Source organism: Rana temporaria, chromosome 8, assembly GCF_905171775.1.
Source record: "Rana temporaria chromosome 8, aRanTem1.1, whole genome shotgun sequence".
In the NCBI taxonomy this organism is placed as follows: domain Eukaryota; kingdom Metazoa; phylum Chordata; class Amphibia; order Anura; family Ranidae; genus Rana; species Rana temporaria.
The window spans coordinates 187,674,766-187,695,352 of NC_053496.1; the positions used below are offsets into that span (position 1 = coordinate 187,674,766).

At 47.0% G+C, this 20,587-nt stretch overlaps 1 protein-coding gene and 1 pseudogene across 1 annotated transcript; one reads left to right on the plus strand and one right to left on the minus strand.

Moving 5' to 3' along the window:
• Nucleotides 1-5,767: 5,767 nt before the first annotated feature.
• Nucleotides 5,768-5,870, plus strand: LOC120912502 (annotated as a pseudogene).
• Nucleotides 5,871-13,726: 7,856 nt separating this feature from the next.
• On the minus strand, nucleotides 13,727-16,507 carry LOC120910653 (gastrula zinc finger protein XlCGF17.1-like). Its single transcript, XM_040322408.1, has 2 exons — nucleotides 16,486-16,507; nucleotides 13,727-15,041 (listed from the first exon to the last, which is right to left on the minus strand). The coding sequence occupies exons 1-2, from the start codon at nucleotides 16,505-16,507 to the stop codon at nucleotides 14,023-14,025; spliced, it is 1,041 nt and encodes a 346-aa protein (XP_040178342.1). The 3' UTR covers nucleotides 13,727-14,022.
• Between the last annotated feature and the right edge of the window lie 4,080 nt (nucleotides 16,508-20,587).

The window sequence follows — 20,587 nt, forward strand, 5'->3', positions numbered from 1 at the left end:
TACTATCAGTGATTGTTCCTCATCTACCTGATGATGGTGGGGGATGGTGTGACCTTCCTGTGTGGAATCCCGGGAATACAGAGGACGGGGACATCTCTCTGGGGGGTTCCTGGTATTAGGTGGCTCCATCATATCCTTGTGTTCTTCTGAAAACTCCTCCATCACTCCATACTCCTCATCCTCCTCTTTATACTCTTCTTTTACAACAATATTGAAATCCTCAAAGTTTCCACTCTAAAATATTTAATAACACATTTATTGTAAAAAAATATAAAAAAGGCTTGTGTATAAAACATAACTAGTAATGAAAATTAATCAACAACCTCCGGTGGGTTCCTGGTATCAGGAGGCTCCATCATATCTTCGAGATCCTCTGAAAACTCCTCCATTTCACCATCATCCTCATCCTCCTCTTTAAGCTCTTCTTTAACATCAATATTATCATCCCAGAGGTTTCCACTCTGAATATATAATAAAACATTAATTGTAACAAACATGCTATGTATAAATCATAAACACCAATCATTGTTCCTCATCTACCTGATGATGGTGGGGGATGGTGTGACCTTCCTGTGTGGAATCCCGGGAATACAGAGGACGGGGACATCTCTCTGGTGGGTTCCTGTAGCTGGATGACTCCACCATGGTGTCCTGGTACAGATCTTGTTGTTCTTCTGGAACCTCCAACTCCTCCATCACCTTATCATCGTCTTCCTCTTTTATCTCTTCTTTAACCTCAACTTTAGGATCTCTCAGGTCTCCACTCTGAATATAGAATAAAAATGACATCAATGGTAACAATGCAGATAATGTACAGATCCTAATGATACTATCAGTGATTGTTCCTCATCTACCTGATGATGGTGGGGGATGGTGTGACCTTCCTGTGTGGAATCCCGGGAATACAGAGGACGGGGACATCTCTCTGGTGGGTTTCTGTTACTGGATGTATCCACCATGGTGTCCTGGTACAGATCTTTGTGTTCCTTTGGAAACTCTGACTCCCCCATATCCTCATCCTCCTCCTCTTTTATTTCGTCATTAATATCGACCTGTGTGGAATCCCGGGAATACAGAGGACGGGGACATCTCTCTGGTGGGTTCCCATTACTGGATCCATCTGTAGGAAACACACACACTGACTGAATACATTGTTTCTATGTGTTTATCAGATGATGGGGGATCTAGGTGGGGCCTCCGTACTGCTCTCTCCTTTACAATAAAGTCTCCTCTTACCCGGTGATGTGAGGGGCGGCTGATTGTCCATCATGACGTCCTTGTAGAGATCCTTGTGTCCTTCTAAATACTCCCACTCCTCCATGGAGAAATAGACAGTGACATCCTGACACCTTATAGGAACCTGACACACACAATGATACAGTCACCATCCAGACACACCCCTTGTCTGTTACTGGATAATGTCCCAGAATCCTCCTCACCTCTCCTGTCAGCAGCTCCATCATCTTCTTGGTGACTTCTAGAATATTCTCCATGTTGTGTCTCTCGGGTTTTAGGGAGTCACATGGAGGCACTGTGATGGTCATGTGATCACCTGACTTCACAAGAGGAAATCTCTGTATTGGGGAACCAATAAGAATATCATGTTAGAATCCCAGAATCCTCCTCACCTCTCCGGTCAGGTCTGTGTTTTATTAATAGAGATAAGAGTGATGTCATGTGACCTCCCAGAATCCTCCTCACCTCTCCGGTCAGGTCTGTGTATTATTATTAGAGATAAGAGTGATGTCATGTGACCTCCCAGAATCCTCCTCACCTCTCTGGTCAGGTCTGTGTATTATTAATAGATATAAGAGTGATGTCATGTGACCTCCCAGAATCCTCCTCACCTCTCTGGTCAGGTCTGTGTATTATTAATAGAGATAAGAGTGATGTCATGTGACCTCCCAGAATCCTCCTCACCTCTCCGGTCAGGTCTGTGTATTATTAATAGAGATAAGAGTGATGTCATGTGACCTCCCAGAATCCTCCTCACCTCTCCGGTCAGGTCTGTGTATTATTAATAGAGATAAGAGTGATGTCATGTGACCTCCCAGAATCCTCCTCACCTCTCCGGTCAGGTCTGTGTATTATTAATAGAGATAAGAGTGATGTCATGTAACCTCCCAGAATCCTCCTCACCTCTCTGGTCAGGTCTGTATATTATTAATAGAGATAAGAGTGATGTCATGTGACCTCCCAGAATCCTCCTCACCTCTCCGGTCAGGTCTGTGTTTTATTAATAGAGATAAGAGTGATGTCATGTGACCTCCCAGAATTCTCCTCACCTCTCCGGTCAGGTCTGTTTTATTAATAGAGATAAGAGTGATGTCATGTGACCTCCCAGAATCCTCCTCACCTCTCCGGTCAGGTCTGTATTATTAATAGAGATCAGAGTGATGTCATGTGACCTCCCAGAATCCTCCTCACCTCTCCGGTCAGGTCTGTTTTATTAATAGAGATAAGAGTGATGTCATGTGACCTCCCAGAATCCTCCTCACCTCTCCGGTCAGCAGGTAGATGATCTCCAGAGTGAGGTTTAGTATCTTCTCAGTCATGTGACTCCGGTCCTCCTCCATCCTCATTCCTGCTGTCATCTAGGAAGGTTTCCCTGTAGACAGATAAGATTAATAACAGGAAATAATCTAGATTGGCATTGGTTGTACAATATTAGGGTGAAGATATCAGGAAATAATATGAATATATGTACTTTAGAAGTATGGCCACCAGTGGGAACATTTCTTTTTTTTAATCAAAACAACGTTTATTGAGCATAGAAAGTACATGGACATACAGGTAACTAGTGCAACAGGCACTACATTTGCGAATTAATCCCATTAATATACATACAGGCATGGCAAAAAGCAGTACAGGTGCATGCATAGTACAGTTTGGAGGGGGGACAGAGCAGTGTGGGATCAGTGAGGGTGCCCCATGGGGAGCCTGCAGGGTTACCAGAAAGGAGAAAGGAGCATGGCTAGTCTTCTGCGTCACAGGTGGAGGCGTCCCCCAGCCATCTATCCTAAATGTTATGGTATTTGCCTGGGCATCCCCTATGGAGCATTTTTTTGAAATGAAGTGTGTTATTGACAGCTCTGATACACTGATGTAGTGTAGGAGGGGATCCCCTCATCCATGTCTTGGCTATTTGAAGCCTGGCAAGAAATAATGTTTTTTGCAGAAATATATTCAGGTACTTTTCGGCCTTGGAAAGCAAGAGAAGCCCCAACACACATTGGTGAGGGCAGAGGGACAGCTGGGAGCCCATGCGGTCGTGGAGGAACCGGACCACCTGGGTCCAGAACCCCTGTATGCAAGGACATGTCCAGAGAAGATGGTACAAGGTGGCGTTAGGATGGTCACAGCCGGGGCAGTTGGGGCTAAGTCCAAGTCTGTATTTTGTATTTAGAGATGCGGTAGGGCGTCAGGTATGATCGATGAAGTATATATAGGTGGGTGAGGCGATCAGAGAGCTTAGGGGAAACGATTCTACAGTTGGCGAGAGCCTCCTCCCAGTCTTCAGCCGACACGTCGCCCAAATCAGGCTCCCAGCGGGATTTCAGTGGTGGTGGTAGCCGAGGGCACCAGAAGATAGGCATAGAACTGGGAGATCAGCCTTTTGGGGTCCCTGCCCAGGACAATGTCCACCGGTAACTGGGATCTCGAGGACAGGGACGGCGTAGTGGGAACATTTCTAATCTGGATTATTAAATGTTTGCCATGATTTTTGGGGTTCCACAATTTATGTTGGATGCCTCAAAGTGACCTTGTGTATGAGGCCTGTGTGATCTCCCTATACTCCAGAGACTCTACTGATCACATTTCGGAGACTGGGATCATTATGTAAAAATTAACATTCAGGGTCACTTACGGGGCCAGAAACATCTTAAATTTTGAAGATACGTCACCTTTTCCACCTCATCAGTTTATACCGACGGATTATACCGCTTTCATTGGGTGCAAGTGATGGGAGGGTCTATTGTAGATGTGACTTTGGATTTGTATGTCTTTATTGTGACTAGAAACAAAGGGGGAAAAATACTCCTCCGTTATTCTAAATATAAATATGTGTATTATCATCTGCTGGAGATAAAAGACGTCACAGTGACTATGGAGGAAGAGGACGGACATGACGGGGTTACTGGGTGTAAATAGAAAATAAGATCTTATTACCTCCTCAGCTGCCAGTTCCAGCAATGTCTCCTCACTACTTCCTCCCGACTCAACTCTCACCCGGAAGTTCCTTGTGTACCTGACATCACTTCCTGTCTGTACCTGACATCACTTCCTGTCTTCCACAGAGACTTCTTTTCTGGATAAGTGAGACCACCATCTTGTGGAGCACAGAGGGACCGCAGCCTTCCAATTTATCATACTGAATTCATCTGCTAACCAACTACCCAAGTAGATGAGGCAGTTCTTGACTGCTCTCAATGATTTCCAAATTGAGGAAACACACAGTGTAAGGGCAGAAGCTACTTAGCAGATCTGGACACACCTTCAGACCAGCGATGATACCCTATGATGGTGGACATCATCTGTCTTAGGAGATAAATGAGTTTGTAAAATACATAAATTGATTTAACTGGTGAGTTAATTTGATCCCTGAGCTGGTTCCCACCCGGCACAGAACGGGAAGAAGAGTGCCTATCAGCTTGAGGAATGCGACTGATCAACCAATTATGCTGGGGGCCCTGTATGCTGGTGGGACAGGTGAGTGCAGCCACTCTTGTATTCCCTGAAGAAGCCAACGACTTGAAGAATGGTCAGCGGTTGCAGACGGAGTTCCAGTGAAGTGCAGAAGTCCTATCCCCTGCTTGGCAGAAAAGGATGAGGTCTCAATTGATGAAATGGGAGAAGATCTTTTCCAAGGATGATTTTTATGTGGGATCAAGGAGTGCTCAACATAGGATCCGGCTGCAGAAAGACAAACCTTTCCAAGAGCGGGCCAGAAGAACACCTTTCAGTGATTTGGAAGACTTACGAGAGCAGTTGGCGGAGTTAAAGAGGTCAGGAGTTATTCAGGAATCCTGGAGTCCTTATGCATCTCCCATCATAGTAATGAGGAAGAAGAATGGGTCACTATGCATGTGTATCAACTACCGGACTTTGAACCAGCACACCATCCCGGACCAGTACACCACACCCCGCATTGAAGATACCTTACAGTGCCTTACTGGAGCCAAGTGGTTTAGTGTGCTTGATTTGAAGAGCGGGTATTATCAGATCCCCATGCACCCAGAAGACCAAGAGAAGACAGCATTCATCTGCCCTTTAGGATTCTATGAGTTCAGCCGAATGCCTCAGGGTTTGTCAGGGGCCCCTGTGACCTTTCAACAGGTGATGGAAAGAACCTGTAAGAGAAATGAACCTTGTGGAGATGTTGGTGTATTTGGACAACATCATTGTATTCGGTAGAACGCTAGAAGAGGTATTCTCTTGCCTCCATGAAGAAGGACTGAAACTGTTATTAGAAAAATGCCATCAGTCATCTATTTGGGTCATGTTGTCTCTGCCGGAGGGACTGCCACAGACCCGTAGAAGCTGGAGGCTGTTACCACCTGACCCAGGCCAAGGACTGTAACCGAATTAAGATCTTTCCTGGGATTCTGTTCCTACTATCGACGGTTTGTGGCCAACTTTGCCAAGATTGCCCGGCCTCTCAACAAGCTATTACAAGTGGCCACAGGAGAGGAGGAATATGGATTTAAAACCAAGAAGAGTGGCACTCGTATTAAGCAGAGTCTGTACAAGGACAATGGGTCCCTCAATCGCTTCTCGGCCTTTTGGCTAAGATCAAGTGTAGTATCTGTTCTTATCAGTTGTTAGAGGAGTGCTGAAGCACCTCCGTTGGGAGGGTGGATGCACTCCAATAACGTAATAGCACCTGGAAGGGTGGTTTCAGCAGGGGCTATGCCGGGCTACCCGACAGTACTGGGGGCAGGCCACTAGTCAAGTCTGAGCCATCTGGAAGGGTGCTTCTGGTGAGGATGGGTGGCTGCACTTGGTCTGGTCTTTTTGCCGAGTTCTAGTCTGGCCTTCTGGCCGGCTGGTGTAAGTGCTATCTCTGTCGGCGATCTGGTTGGAGGAGCTGGTAATACCCTGGGATGTGACGGGGTAGGACCATGCAAATCCGCTGGGTTGATGGGGGGTCTGGAAAGGCTAGTATTGGCGGAGGCTGCTAACTGGAGCGGCAGTTCTCCCCAATAAAACCTTGATGGATATGGAACGAAAAGCCTATGGTGCATGTGCCCCTGGAGTGGCAGTCCAGGGGTATCTGAGAATCACTGTGTGAGGGACACTTTGATTCAAGGATACCACGGTCACTGCACCAGATACACGCTTTTTTTTAGCACCTGCCTCCTGGGCCGGGCCTTTTGGCTAGGACCGGAGGAATTTTTTATTCCTGGCCGGAGGGCCTGGTCATTGTTCACCACAATGACCACTTCTTCACTCTCCTCTCCACTATCCCTTCCCTCACTTTATTTTATTTATTGCCTATGTTTGTCACTTTTTTTGTTGTGCACGTTTTGTGTCACTGTGTAATCAGTAGGGTGCCGGTCCTCGGACCAGCCCTGAACGTCTTGGGAGTGGGTGGACATGGCCTTCTGGCTTAGTTCGCCTGCTCTCATGGGCTCTCCCTTCGGGGGAGCCCCACCTAGTACTGGGAGGGTTCTGTTTCGGCAGTCCCTCCGAGGAAGTTGGGTCCGTGTCGGCTTCGGTTGCTCGGACCACAGTACCTCAGTCCCCGTCTGGAGCCTAATGCCCGGGGGATCAGGGTTTTGGGTCCTTTCTTCACAGGAGGACCACTTGACGTTGCCCCCGTCTGCATGTTTTTGTGAACACTCTTTATGTGTGTGCACATTTGTTCTGCACTGGGTGGAGTTTTTTGGGTGTGTTCACACGCCATAGGCTTTTAAGAAAAAAAAACAACTTGATTAGGATAGAGAAAACCCAACAGAGACACACGGAGAAAGGCTGATGCCTCGTACACACGATCGGTATTCCTGTCGGGAAAACTACCATGCTTTCTTTTGGCCCAGGAAAACCGGCCGTGTGTATGCTTCATAGCAGTGTTTTTTTTCTCGCAGTTTTCCTATAGGGAAACACTGCGGTGGAGCATACACACGGATGGTTTTCCCGACCAAAGCTCTCCTGGCAGTTTTCCTGCCAGGAAAACCGGCCGTGTGTACAGGAGAAAAGTGACCGAGCCGGTTCTCGGTGGTGTGTACAAGGCATTAGAGTCCATGTTCTGCTCATCATGTGTGAGAAACTTGAGAAAAACATCATGTGTGAGAAACTTCTTATCTGAGGATCTGAACAATCTGTAAGGTTGACACGTCTACACATTTTCTCGAAGATTTTGTAGGCACAGAAACAACCCAACAGGAATACCTGTAGAAAGGTTTGGAATCCATATTCTACCCATCATGACCTCACGTGTGTGGAGGAATCTCCCCTCTGGGGATCCATGACTGCCCCAGTCTGTAAGATGACTCATCTACATTTTTTTTTCTATTGAAAAGCCTGTGGCGTGCATAACACAACCCAAAAAACTTCACCCGGTGCAGGAAAAAATGTGTACACACATAAAGAGTGATACACAAAAAACTGTGATGGGTGCATCGTCAAATAGGCTCCTGGCAGGGACTCGAGTAATCTGTGGTCCGTGCAGCCGAAGCCGACATGGACCCAACTTCCTTAGAGGGTCTCCCGAAACAAAACCCTCCTCGGTGAGGCTTCCCCGAAGGGAGACCCCATGAGAGCAAAAGGGCATGTCCACCTACTCCCAAGACGTTCAGAGCAGGCCCGAGGACCAGCACCCTACTAATCACGCACAAAGGTGTACAAAAAGTGCACCAACAGAAAAAGACATAAAGTGACAAACAAGGGGGTAAAATAAAAAAATAAAGTGGGGGGAGAAGGAAGGTGGGAGAGGTGAGTGGAAAGTGACCATCGTGCAAAACGATGGCCGGCCCTCCGGCCAGGAAACAAAAATTCCCCTGGTCCTAGCCAAAAGGCTCGGCCCTAGAGGCAGGTGTTAAAAAGTGTGTTGTGGAGATCGTGACCAAAGTGCCATATGGTAAGTGCCCCTCAAACACTTGTGCAATGTATGGCAGTGTGGTGTGCAGGTTCCAACTCAAACCATTGGTTGACTTATCTTATGGGCACTATTTATGCTATTGGAGTTAACTTACTAAAGAGTTGAATGAATCATTGTGAAGGAGCTTGGTTGATCCTGGACCTCAGAGAATAGGGATCGTGAGTACAAGACTTACACAATTTATGTTGGTGACTGTGACGGTATCGGTATGATATCCCCGTCAACGTTCCCTTCTTCCCATAATGAAAATCACCCCAATATTCCACGAGGAGGGATATCCCTGGAATCGCCCAGAAAGCCACACATGAGACCAGCTTACTGCTTGAACAACACAGCCTTTAATGTTATGACACACAGCTTATATGTCATTTCCAAAACTGTTACAATGACAAATCTCCGCCCCCCTCACACTGGGGCTTCCATACAGATTATAGGCAGACACGACGGGGCCGATGCTGAAAACACATTTTCTTTAGACAATGACATCAATGACGCTGAGCACTAGCTGTACTGAATACATCAACCAGACCGCTCGACCCCGCATATAGAGAGATAATTACCACAATGAAGCAATCAGAATAATTAACACAAGCCACTTAAACCCAGCTCTCCTTCACACAACACAATAGATCAATTAACCTTTAGAAATAGTGAGGGGACATTAGCACATCAATAACCTGGCTAGCAGGGAGCAGTAAACTGAGACATATAGGCACATGTATCACAATGGCCCCCCTTTTGCTCCCTGCTCCGGAAAACCCGGTTGGACCTTCCCTGGTCCAGTAGGGTTGACGGGTTCAGAGCTATTAGTCAGAGGTTAACTCCGTTTGGCATGACTGACCTCCCTTGGCAACTGCTTCAGACTCAGGTATGTCACCGGGTCGTCAGATCACACGCCGGTCAGTCCCCAAGTCTTTGTGCGATCTGCAAAGTCACCAGAAGTCAGTGTGAAGACAGCGAATGGGTCTGTGCACCGCCGTCTAGGTGTCCCGCTATGGGAGGGGGCAGGTTATGGCTCTGAAGTGACAATCCCAGGAGATTCATAAAAAGAAAAAGTTATATTTGTTGAAATGCTGTAGCACTGGTGCTCAGAGTCTGGGGGGGGGGGGAATCAGAGCCCCATAAGGTCAGCCACCCCCTGCTCCCTCCGCAGCCGCCGGTTCTCCTCTTGGAGCTTCTCCAGCTCCATCTCCAGTTCATGCTGCTGTGACCTCAGGTGGTTGTTCTCCTCCTCCATGCGGCTTATGCACTCCTCCAGCTCTATGTACTCACGGATCAGCTCCTGCTTGCTCATGTCCTGCAGGCTCTCCACGTGGTCCTTTATCATCAGGAACTGGGTGGTGGTGTAAGGGGCCACCGGTGGGCCCTTGGCGAACATCTCGGCACGCATCTGGGACGCCCGCTGCGACTCCCTCTCCTCCAGTCGCTTCTTCTCCTCCCAGGTCAGCTTGTTATACGGCTTCCAGGACCTCTTCTTCTTGAAGGGTGGCCGGCGGTGCCTCTTTCTGCCCAGCTCCCTCCAGGGCCCCTCCGGCTCAGGGCTGTCGCCCATGACCAGCTGACAATGGTGTTCCCTGTTGTCCGTAATAACAGATTGTACCATGAGGGCTTCGTAAGGGGTGCCCAATGGTTCTTCCTGACCCAGCTCCTTTGGATCCCAAGCCGAGTCTACACAATGGGCTGCTGCTGGTGGGCGGTACCCAGGTTGAGACCAATTCGACCTGGTGTTGTCATTCATGGGGCAATTCTGCTTGAAGTGACCCAGCTGTTTGCACCGGAAGCAGCGTTTTTCGTTGCCCTCCTGGCGATGATAGCGAGGGCTAGATGTCACCGGTCTGTTAGGAGGTTGGTATCTAGCGGTTGGTGGGTGTGAGGGCACCGTTTGTGGTGGAGGTTGTTCCTGTGGTGTGACCTGGTTCGTCTTGCGAGTATCTGCATATTCATCCGCCAACTTCACGGCCTCTGGTAGAGTCATGGGCCTGCGATCTCTCACCCAATCCTTGACGTCCGTCTGGATGTGATTGTAAAATTGCTCCAGGAGCATTAGTTGCAAAATGTCCTCTGCGGTGGTGGCCTGGCTGCTGTTAGCCCAGTTAGAGGCCGACCGGGACAATTGGCATGCCCATTCCGCATAAGAGTCTTTCGTGGTTTTGCGTGAGTCCCTGAACTTCTGTCGGTGGGACTCTGGGGTTACTGCATAACGAGCTAGGAGCACTTCTTTAACCCGGGCGTAGCTATGAATATCCTGATCTGGCACGGTCCGGAAAGCATCAGAAGCTTTGCCTGACAGTTTGCCTGACAATATTGCAACCCAGTCTCCTCTAGCTATTCGGTGCAGGTTACATTGTCGCTCAAAATCCGCCAGGAAGTCATCAATCTCACAGTCCTTTTCATCAAAAGCTTTAAAAGCGCTAAACGGAATCTTCCTTGCGTCTGCTGTGCTGTACTCACTGTTCGGAGAAGGTGCGGCTGCTTGTTGGACTGCTGCCAGTTTTAACTGTAGCTCTGCGTCTCTTATTTGTTTATCCTTCTGTAGCTCTGCGTCCCTTATTTGTTTATCCTTCTGTAGTTCTGCGTCCCTTATTTCTTTATCCTCCTGTAGTTCTGCGTCCCTTATTTCTTTAGCCTTCTGTAGCTCTGCGTCTCTTATTTCTTTAGCCTTCTGTAGTTCTGCGTTTACTAACAGGTCCATCACTTTCAGTACCACATCTGGCGTTGGGTTCGGGCCGAACCACGCTAGCTTCTCTCTCATTAGCTTGTTGGCTGGCGATTCCTCCTCCTGAATCACTGGTGTCTCCATCTCTTGTACTGCTGGCGTTGCTGCAATCCCGTCCTCCTGGTCTAGCTCCATTGATTCTGCTATGATGACCCGCTTGGTTTTGTTGCTAGCAATCCTTCCACGAACTTCCAGTAGTTCTTCCAGTGTCTGCTTGGAATCCGGGTGTAAAGGAGAGTAGAAGGGAAGATCCCGCTGCTGCCAACCAATTGTGACGGTATCGGTATGATATCCCCGTCAACGTTCCCTTCTTCCCATAACGAAAATCACCCCAATATTCCACGAGGAGGGATATCCCTGGAATCGCCCAGAAAGCCACACATGAGACCAGCTTACTGCTTGAACAACACAGCCTTTAATGTTATGACACACAGCTTATATGTCATTTCCAAAACTGTTACAATGACAAATCTCCGCCCCCCTCACACTGGGGCTTCCATACAGATTATAGGCAGACACGACGGGGCCGATGCTGAAAACACATTTTCTTTAGACAATGACATCAATGACGCTGAGCACTAGCTGTACTGAATACATCAACCAGACCGCTCGACCCCGCATATAGAGAGATAATTACCACAATGAAGCAATCAGAATAATTAACACAAGCCACTTAAACCCAGCTCTCCTTCACACAACACAATAGATCAATTAACCTTTAGAAATAGTGAGGGGACATTAGCACATCAATAACCTGGCTAGCAGGGAGCAGTAAACTGAGACATATAGGCACATGTATCACAGTGACTAAAGCCTGTTAGCTCACCATGACATGAACCAGGGCTACTGGGCTAGGCCAAGGGGTAGGTGGAAGAGGTGGCTGCCTTCGACAACTCAGCAGGAGACAGATGAAAAATGGCAGGAACTTCAACTGATGCGGCACACATTGGCCTTCTTACCTTCTGTGCTGAAGGCCTTATCACAGGACTGAACCTTACCAACTTAAGCCATTGGTTGACACATCTTATGGGCACTCTTTACGCTATTGGGGTAAATAGGACCAGGGGAATTTTTGTTCATGGCCGGAGGGCCGGCCATCGTATTGCACGGTGGCCACTTTCCACTCACCTCTCCCACCTTCCTTTTCCCCCACTTTCTTTTTTATTTTTCCCCTTTTGTCACGTTACGTCTTCTTTTTGTTGGTGCACTTGCACTTTATGTGTGATTAGTAGGGTGCGGGTCCTCGGGCCAGCCCTGAACGTCTTGGGAGTAGGTGGACATGGCCTTCTGGCTTAGTTTGCCTGCTCTCATGGGGTCTCCCTTCGGGGGAGCCGCACCGAGGAGGGTTCTGTTTCGGCAGATCCTCCAAGGAAGTTGGGTCCGTGTCGGCTTCGGCTGCACGGACCACAGATTACTCTAGTCCCTGCCAGGAGCCTAACGCCCCGGGGGATCAGGGTTGGGTCCTTTTCGGAGGACCATTTGACACAGCCCCCGTCACAGTTTTTTTGTGTTTCACTCTTTATGTGTGTGCACATTTTTTCCTGCACCGGGTGAAGTTTTTGGGTTGTGTTATGCACACCACAGGCTTTTCAATAGAGCTATTGGGGTAAATTTACTAAAGAGTGGAATGAATCATTGTCAAGGAGCTTGGTTGATGCTGAGGAGACTCAGAGAATTAAGATTGCGTGTACAAGACCAACACAATTTTTGTTGGTGACTAAAGTCTCCTAGCTCACTATGACACAAACCAGGGCTGGACTAAGGGGTAGGTAGAAGAGATGGTCGCTTTCGACAATTCAGCAGAAGAGCCTCTCATTGGTCCCGGGCCCCTGATGGGTCAGTTCGCCCCTGCACAGGACTAAACCTTACCTTAAGGAACCTTTCCAAGTCAAGCCATTGGTTGACCTATCTTATGGGCACTCTTTACGCTATTGGGGTTCACTTACTAAAGAGTGGAATGAATCATTGTCAAGGAGCTTGGTTGATGCTGGACCTCAGAGGAGACTCGGAGAATAGAGATTGCGAGTACAAGACTTACACAATTTTTGTTGGTGACTAAAGTCTCTTAGCTTACTATCACATGAACCAGGGCTGGACTAAGGGGTAGGCAGAAGAGGTGGCCGCCTTGGACAATTCAGCAGGAGATGGATGCTAAAAAGTCAGGACCTTCAACCGATGCGGCACACTTTGGCCTTCGTTTCTTCTGTGCTGATGGACCTCATTACAGGACTGAACCTTACCTTAAGGAACCTTTCCAACTCAAGCCATTGGTTGACATATCTTATGGGCACTCTTTATGCTATTGGGGTTCATTTATTAAAGAGTGAAATTAATCATTGTCAAGGAGCTTGGTTGATGCTGGACCTCAGAGGAGACTCAGATAATAGGGATTACGAGTACAAGATTTACACAATTTGAGTTGGGTTGGTGATGGACCTCATCACAGGACTGATATGGGGGATGGTGTCACCACAGGTTGTCCAAGCCAAGATATCACCAGCACACCATGTGTAGATAAACAGATAGGACATTTCTAACGTTTGCAGCAGAAAGTTTACACCACAAAATGTACTCAGCCAATGAGAGGTAATGACTAAATATTTTATTTTAAAAGGCCTAGAGGACCGCCTTTTAAGTGGTGGGGTTTGCGCGTTTCGTCCTGGAAGACGACTTGAAAAAACAGACCTCTTGCAAGAGAATAATAGACCTATAAGTCTACATACAACAAAATGTACTCAGCCAATGAGAGGTAATGACTCAATTTTTATTTTAAAAGGCCTAGAGGGTTGCCTTTTAAGTGGTGGGATTAACGTGTTTCGTCCCTCCCTGAGGACGACTTGAGAAAACAGACCTCTTACAAGAGAATAGCAGACCTCTAAGTCTCCATACAATAAAATGTACTCAACCAATGAGAGGTAATGACACCATTTTTATTTTTCTACTACTACCAATGGCCGACACGGTACAAAACCACATGCATGTCCTTGGAGAAATCTAATCTACTTATGAACTGTTTCTTACATGATGAAGATCAACCCCATATTTTCTGAGGTGAATATCAAGGTGGGCTTCCTCCCAGTGTGGGATCTCTGATGTACGGCAGAATACGATTCATATAGCAGACATTTCCTGCACTTGGAAATCGAATACACTTCGAGTGATCTCTGGAGTAAGACAAAACTTCTGTGAAAAAAATTTCCCGCACTCAGGGCAGGACTATGGTTTGTATCCCCGTGTGTATTCTCTGATGTCTGTAAAGATTGGACCTCTCTGAAAAACTTTTCCCGCACTCATTACAGGAATACGGCTTCTCCCCCGTGTGAGATCTCTGATGTCTGTAAAGATAGGACTTGTCTGAAAAACATTTCCCGCACTCAGGACAGGAAAACGGCTTCTCCCCCGTGTGTGATCTCTGATGTATGTCCAGTGCAGATTTATGAACAAAACATTTCCCACACTGATGACAGGAATGCGACTTTTCACCTGTGTGCAATTTCCGATGATTGCAAAAAAGGAAATTCTCTGAAAAACTTTTCCCGCAGTCAGGACAAACATATGGCTTCTCACCTGTGTGTGACCTCTGATGTTTTTCCAGGGCATGTTTATTAAAAAAACATTTCCCGCACTCGGGACAGGAATACGGCTTCTCACCCGTGTGCAATCTCTGATGTGTACAAAGATTGGACTTCTCCAAAAAACATTTTCCGCAATCGGGACAGGAATATGGTTTCTCACCCGTGTGCGATTTCTGGTGTCTGTAAAGTTTGGACTTATCCGAGAAAGATTTCCCGCACTCAGGACAGGAATGCGGCTTCACTCCCATGTGAGACATTTGATGTGCGACAAGTTTTGCATTACGTACAAAACATTTCCCGCACTCAAGGCAGGCAAATGGCTTTTCCCCCGTGTGAGATCTTTGATGTCTGTAAAGATGGGACGACTCGGAAAAGCATTTCCCGCACTCAAGGCAGGAATACGGCTTTTCCCCAGTATGAGACCTTCGATGTTTGGTGAGATCCGCTTTATGTAGAAAACGTTTCCCGCACTCAGGGCAGGAATGTGGCTTCTCACCTGTATGTGATTTTTTATGCACATAAAGACCAGATTTAAAACGGAAAGTCTTCCCGCACTCGGGACAGGGAAACCTCTTTTCTGTTGGAAGGACGGCCCTGTCCCGCACAGTCTGAGGTTCCTCAGGATAAGAGGAATACGATGGTCCGGCACCGTCCCTCACAGTCTGAGGTTCCTCAGGATAAGAGGAATACGATGGTCCGGCACCGTCCCGCACAGTCTGAGGTTCCTCAGGATAAGAGGAATACGATGGTCCGGCACCGTCCCGCACAGTCGGAGGTTCCTCAGGATAAGAGGAATACGATGATCCATCTACACTGTGTGGTGCCGGATGGACATTTGAGGTAGTCGGGTTTTCTCCTGGACTATACTGTGTGATGTCCTCATCTTCTACTTTACAGTCTGGAGACAAAGTGAGACAATCCTCTGAGGTTTTCCTCATCTCCCATCCATCTACTAAAATAGAAATACAAAGATTATTACTAGACATGAGCTGATTGGTTCCCCTAACCCAGGACTCCGCCCACATCAGGCAGCTTTGTCTCTGAGGATCTTACAATTCCCCCCTCAAGGTAACTAGTAAATGGGTCCTCTGATCTCCTACCAGATCATTTCTTTATTCATGGACCTTAGTCAGAGAGTGAGGAAACAACGAGAACTGTCTTTTATAGGAGTGACAGTGATGAGGAGATTATAGGACGAGTGTCCCCACCCCCTCTATCACTCATTGCCATCTTCCCAACACAAGAAGTCCCGCACTCCATGATTTAGTCATAAATAACAGCGGGGCTGAGCCCCACCAGAGGTCAGAGAGTGAGGATGGGGGAGAACAACCAAAATGAAGACTGGACTGATCCTGAAGATCACCATCATTGGTCATTTACTCGTCATAAATGAAACATTGTTTTCCTCGATGAGTTCCTTGTCAGGCTTGTCGAGAATCTTGACAAGCTTTCTTTACGTACACACTGTCAAGACAAAATCTGTACAACGGCACTATAAAGGGGAAGTTCGATTCCACTGGCGCCACCCTTGGGGCTGCTTTTGCTAATATTCATGTTACTGCATGTTACAGTGTGACGAATGTGCTATCTCCATTACAAACGCTACTTTTACCGAAGGTGCGCTCCCATCTCATACTTTATTCTGAGCATGCGTGGGTTTCTAAGCATACACACGATCGTTTTTCTCGTCGTAAACCAGCCCGACGAGAAAATTGAGACTCCCGATGAGAAAAAGGAGAACTTGTTCTCTTCTTTTTCTCGTCGAGTTCCATGACAGTTTTCTCGACGAAAAACATACACACGACTGTTTTCCTCTGCAAAAAAGCTCTGCCACCAAGTTTCTTGATGGATTCTGTCTAGGAAAACGGTCGTGTGTATGAGGTCTTCGGTTGAGTAGGGTGAAACTGTGTGGGGAGTGAGGTTTGTTGGGTTTAGACATTATGTATGATGCAGCCACCTCTCTTTTCTTTCATGGAATAAAACTATAGGTTGCTTTTACTACTCAGTGTGACCCTCATCTAGTGTATACTTCGAATGTTGGAGCGGAGACGGCTCATTGGAGTCAGCATCATAATAGTTTGTCAATGACCCACCTGTGCCGATCTTTGTAGCCATGTCCTCCTCTATAATTATCTCTATTATTCCATCCTCCTTCACAGACTGCTGATCATCCCTCACATACGTCTCTTCTTCTTCTTCTTCTTCTTTAACCTCAACTTTTATATCTATCAGATCTTCACTCTAAACCAAGAGAAGGATCAACAATATCATCTGTAAGATATAAGCTTTAATATTGTGACATCACATTAGCAAAAAAAATCCACACATCCTCCCCACAAGTCCATATTGTTGATACTACGTTCCACCAACCTTGTAGTGGTGAGGGCTGGTGTGACGATCCAGTGTGAAATTCCGGGAATACAGAGGACGGGGACATCTCTCTGGTGGGTTCCCTTTACTGGATCCATCTGTAGGAAACACACACACTGACTGAATACATTGTTTCTGTGACAGACCAAACAATGACAAGGGATTTTGGAGGGGTCTGCAGTATAGCGTCTTGCCTACTGACTACGGGCCCTGGCTTTGGAGGGGGCTATATTCTTTGGGAGGTGTGTGCCTGGGGGACCTCTGAAGCAGTTATACGTCTAAATCAAGTCCATGTCTCCCCAATTCACACAGAGTCTGAGATCTGGAGGACCCGGATGCAGATTTGGGGCCTCTGCGTTTTGTTGGGGTATAGACAGCGCAAACCAGCATTGACTGCTTCAACTCCCTCCTGGACTCAAAGTAGAAGATTCGGCTCAAAACAACCTGAGGCTGGTGTCTCTTGCCGGTATGTGTAATCTGTTTTCTGTTATAATATTTACCTGTGTTTGCCCATCCTGTCTAGGTGTGAAGTGTCTTTCTACCATTGTGTGCCTCCTAGGTGTGAATTCCCGTTGTTAATTGAGTCGCCTATTGTCTCTGTCTGTTTGCTAATCCTCCTGGAGATTCCTACAGCATGTAATTAGTCTTGTGTCAACTTTACCTCGTTACCTAGCCATTGTGGCATGTTTACCCCGATGTGCGAAATTTGTTTTTATTGTTCCTGAGGGGACTGCCCCTGTTTTTGACGTGTATAAAAACCTGAATTTCTGTTTAATAAATGTATTTCTTTGATTTTTATCCTAACATCTTATCTGCATACGATGCTTGGGGTAAAGGGCTGGTATTAGCAAACGGTCTGCTGGAAGGGTTTGGAGTGCAGGAGGCACTGTTTGGGGGAAGCACCCAGTCGGGGTGCCAGGTGGCCTGTCACAGTTTCTGTGTTTATCAGATGATGGGGGATCTAGGTGGAGCCTCCGTACTGCTCTCTCCTTTACAATAAAGTCTCCTCTTACCCGGTGATGTGAGGGGCGGCTGATTCTCCATCACGACGTCCTTGTAGAGATCCTTGTGTCCTTCTAAATACTCCCACTCCTCCATGGAGAAATAGACAGTGACATCCTGACACCTTATAGGAACCTGACACACACAATGATACAGTCACCATCCAGACACACCCCTTGTCTGTTACTGGATAATGTCCCAGAATCCTCCTCACCTCTCCTGTCAGCAGCTCCATCATCTTCTTGGTGACTTCTAGAATCTTCTCCATGTTGTGTCTCTCAGGTTTTAGGGAGTCACATGGAGGCACTGTGATGGTCATATGATCACCTGACTTCATAAGAGGAAATCGCTGTAGTGAGGAACCAATAGGAATATCATGTTAGAATCCCAGAATCCTCCTCACCTCTCTGGTCAGGTCTGTGTATTATTAATAGAGATAAGAGTGATGTCATGTGACCTCCCAGAATCCTCCTCACCTCTCCGGTCAGGTCTGTGTATTATTAATAGAAATAAGAGTGATGTCATGTGACCTCCCAGAATCCTCCTCACCTCTCCGGTCAGGTCTGTATTATTAATAGAGATACAAGTGATGTCATGTGACCTCCCAGAATCCTCCTCACCTCTCCGGTCAGGTCTGTGTATTATTAATAGAGATAAGAGTGATGTCATGTGACCTCCCAGAATCCTCCTCACCTCTCCGGTCAGGTCTGTGTTTTATTAATAGAGATAAGAGTGATGTCATGTGACCTCCCAGAATCCTCCTCACCTCTCCGGTCAGGTCTGTGTATTATTAATAGAGATAAGAGTGATGTCATGTGACCTCCCAGAATCCTCCTCACCTCTCCGGTCAGGTCTGTGTATTATTAATAGAGATAAGAGTGATGTCATGTGACCTCCCAGAATCCTCCTCACCTCTCCGGTCAGGTCTGTGTATTATTAATAGAGATAAGAGTGATGTCATGTGACCTCCCAGAATCCTCCTCACCTCTCCGATCAGCAGGTAGATGATCTCCAGGGTGAGGTTTAGTATCTTCTCAGTCATGTGACTCCGGTCCTCCTCCATCCTCATTGGAGCTGTCATTTTATCTAAACAGGTCTCCTTGTAGACGGATAACTTTGGGAAATGAAAGTAAGAATTATTTGGATGGTATTTGTCACACAATAATAGGATGTGGATGTGAGGGGGAATAGGTGCCTGCTGGATCAAAAATCAGCAGACAGGGAATAATTGCTCTGAGGACATGGGAGGGTCATCATGATGTACAGAAGGGGAAATTGCTGACGTTTGTCCGGAGTTACCGGCTAATCAGGATAATTGCCAAAAGTCCGGCTGCAAGGCTCCAATTTCTGGCAGCCTGCTGACTGACAGGAGTGATGTCACACTCTGCAGTAAAATAAGGGATTGGATTGGATAGCAGGAGGATGATGCTGGTGGAGTAGAGAGGAGTCAGGGATGAGTTTGTTCTCTTCCCTCCAATTGAAGCCCAGTGTGGGTAGGAGGAGGACAGCAGAGGGGGGGGGGTGTTCTCTTGGTTGCCAAGTACACTGCAGCATCCAATACATTGTAAAGGGTGGTGATTGGTTCTTGGGGCTCTGAATTTCAGGACTGGGCACTGCCAGAGCCTGTGCAATGGGAAGGTATTGCACTGCACCCCTATATGCATATTACTGATACTGTGGCCACACAATAGTCAATACTGCACAAACAGTCCTCCTCAAAATACGAGTGACAACCAAGGGATGAAGGACTGTCCTTCTTCATTCCACTTGGTATCCTAAAACATATCACTTGAGCAGTAATACAATGAGAAGGTGAAGGCCACCTACACTTCCTTCACTTGCAGGTGCCAGTACGGTAAGGTCTTTATAAAAAAAATACATGCTAATGGGGAGGGAGGACCATCATAGAACCATGACACCTCCACTAGAGTCCCTCTGAGCCTTAGAGCCTCCTATTTCCTCAAAGCCCTACAGTTCTTCAATCCTATCAAGGGCCCAAAGTCTTTTAGCTGTACTATCCCCTCAGGGGCCCTAAAGTCATTCAGCCTCAGTACCTCCTGAGATGTTCCTCAGCTCCTCTACATCCCTCAGAACCCTCAGTATTTTCCTCCCTCTGACACCAATGATGGAACGTATTCTTCATGGCAGGCTGGGGAATGTTTTCTTTCTCCTGACCAGCAATACTGTATAAGGGGCTCTATGCTCCATACACCTGACCCCGGCACTCCATCATTGTGTTGGCTGCATAGTGTAATGATTTGCCATTTTCAGGGTAATAATTGCCCTTTGTAGGCCAAGTATGGTCATTGTCTTGGGTGAACGTGGTCTGGTGTAATTGACTTGGCTCTAAATAACTGGAAAATGCCATTGACATTGGATTTAATAGGAAAGAGATTATTTAAAAAAAAAATGAATGAGTAACAAGGGGAAGTATGTAATAAGGGGCCCCCTTATTATAAACGGGACTTCAATACTAATAGGTCCCCCTGCAGACCCCCACATCCATTTTGAGGGACAGAATGCGGGAGGCCCATCAACATGGAAGGAAAATGTTCTGACCCTGAAAGGGTTAATCTAGGTTTCCACACTATATATGTGTGTATCATCATCTGCTGGAGATAAAAGACGTCACAGTGACTATGGAGGAAGAGGACGGACATGACGGGGGTTACTGGGTGTAAATAGAAAATAAGATCTTATTACCTCCTCTGTTCCCACTTCCAGCTTTGTCTCCACTCTACGTCCTCTTGACTCACCTCTCACCCGGAACTTCCTGCCTATACCTGACATCACTTCCTGTCCTCCATAGAGACTTCCTGTCTG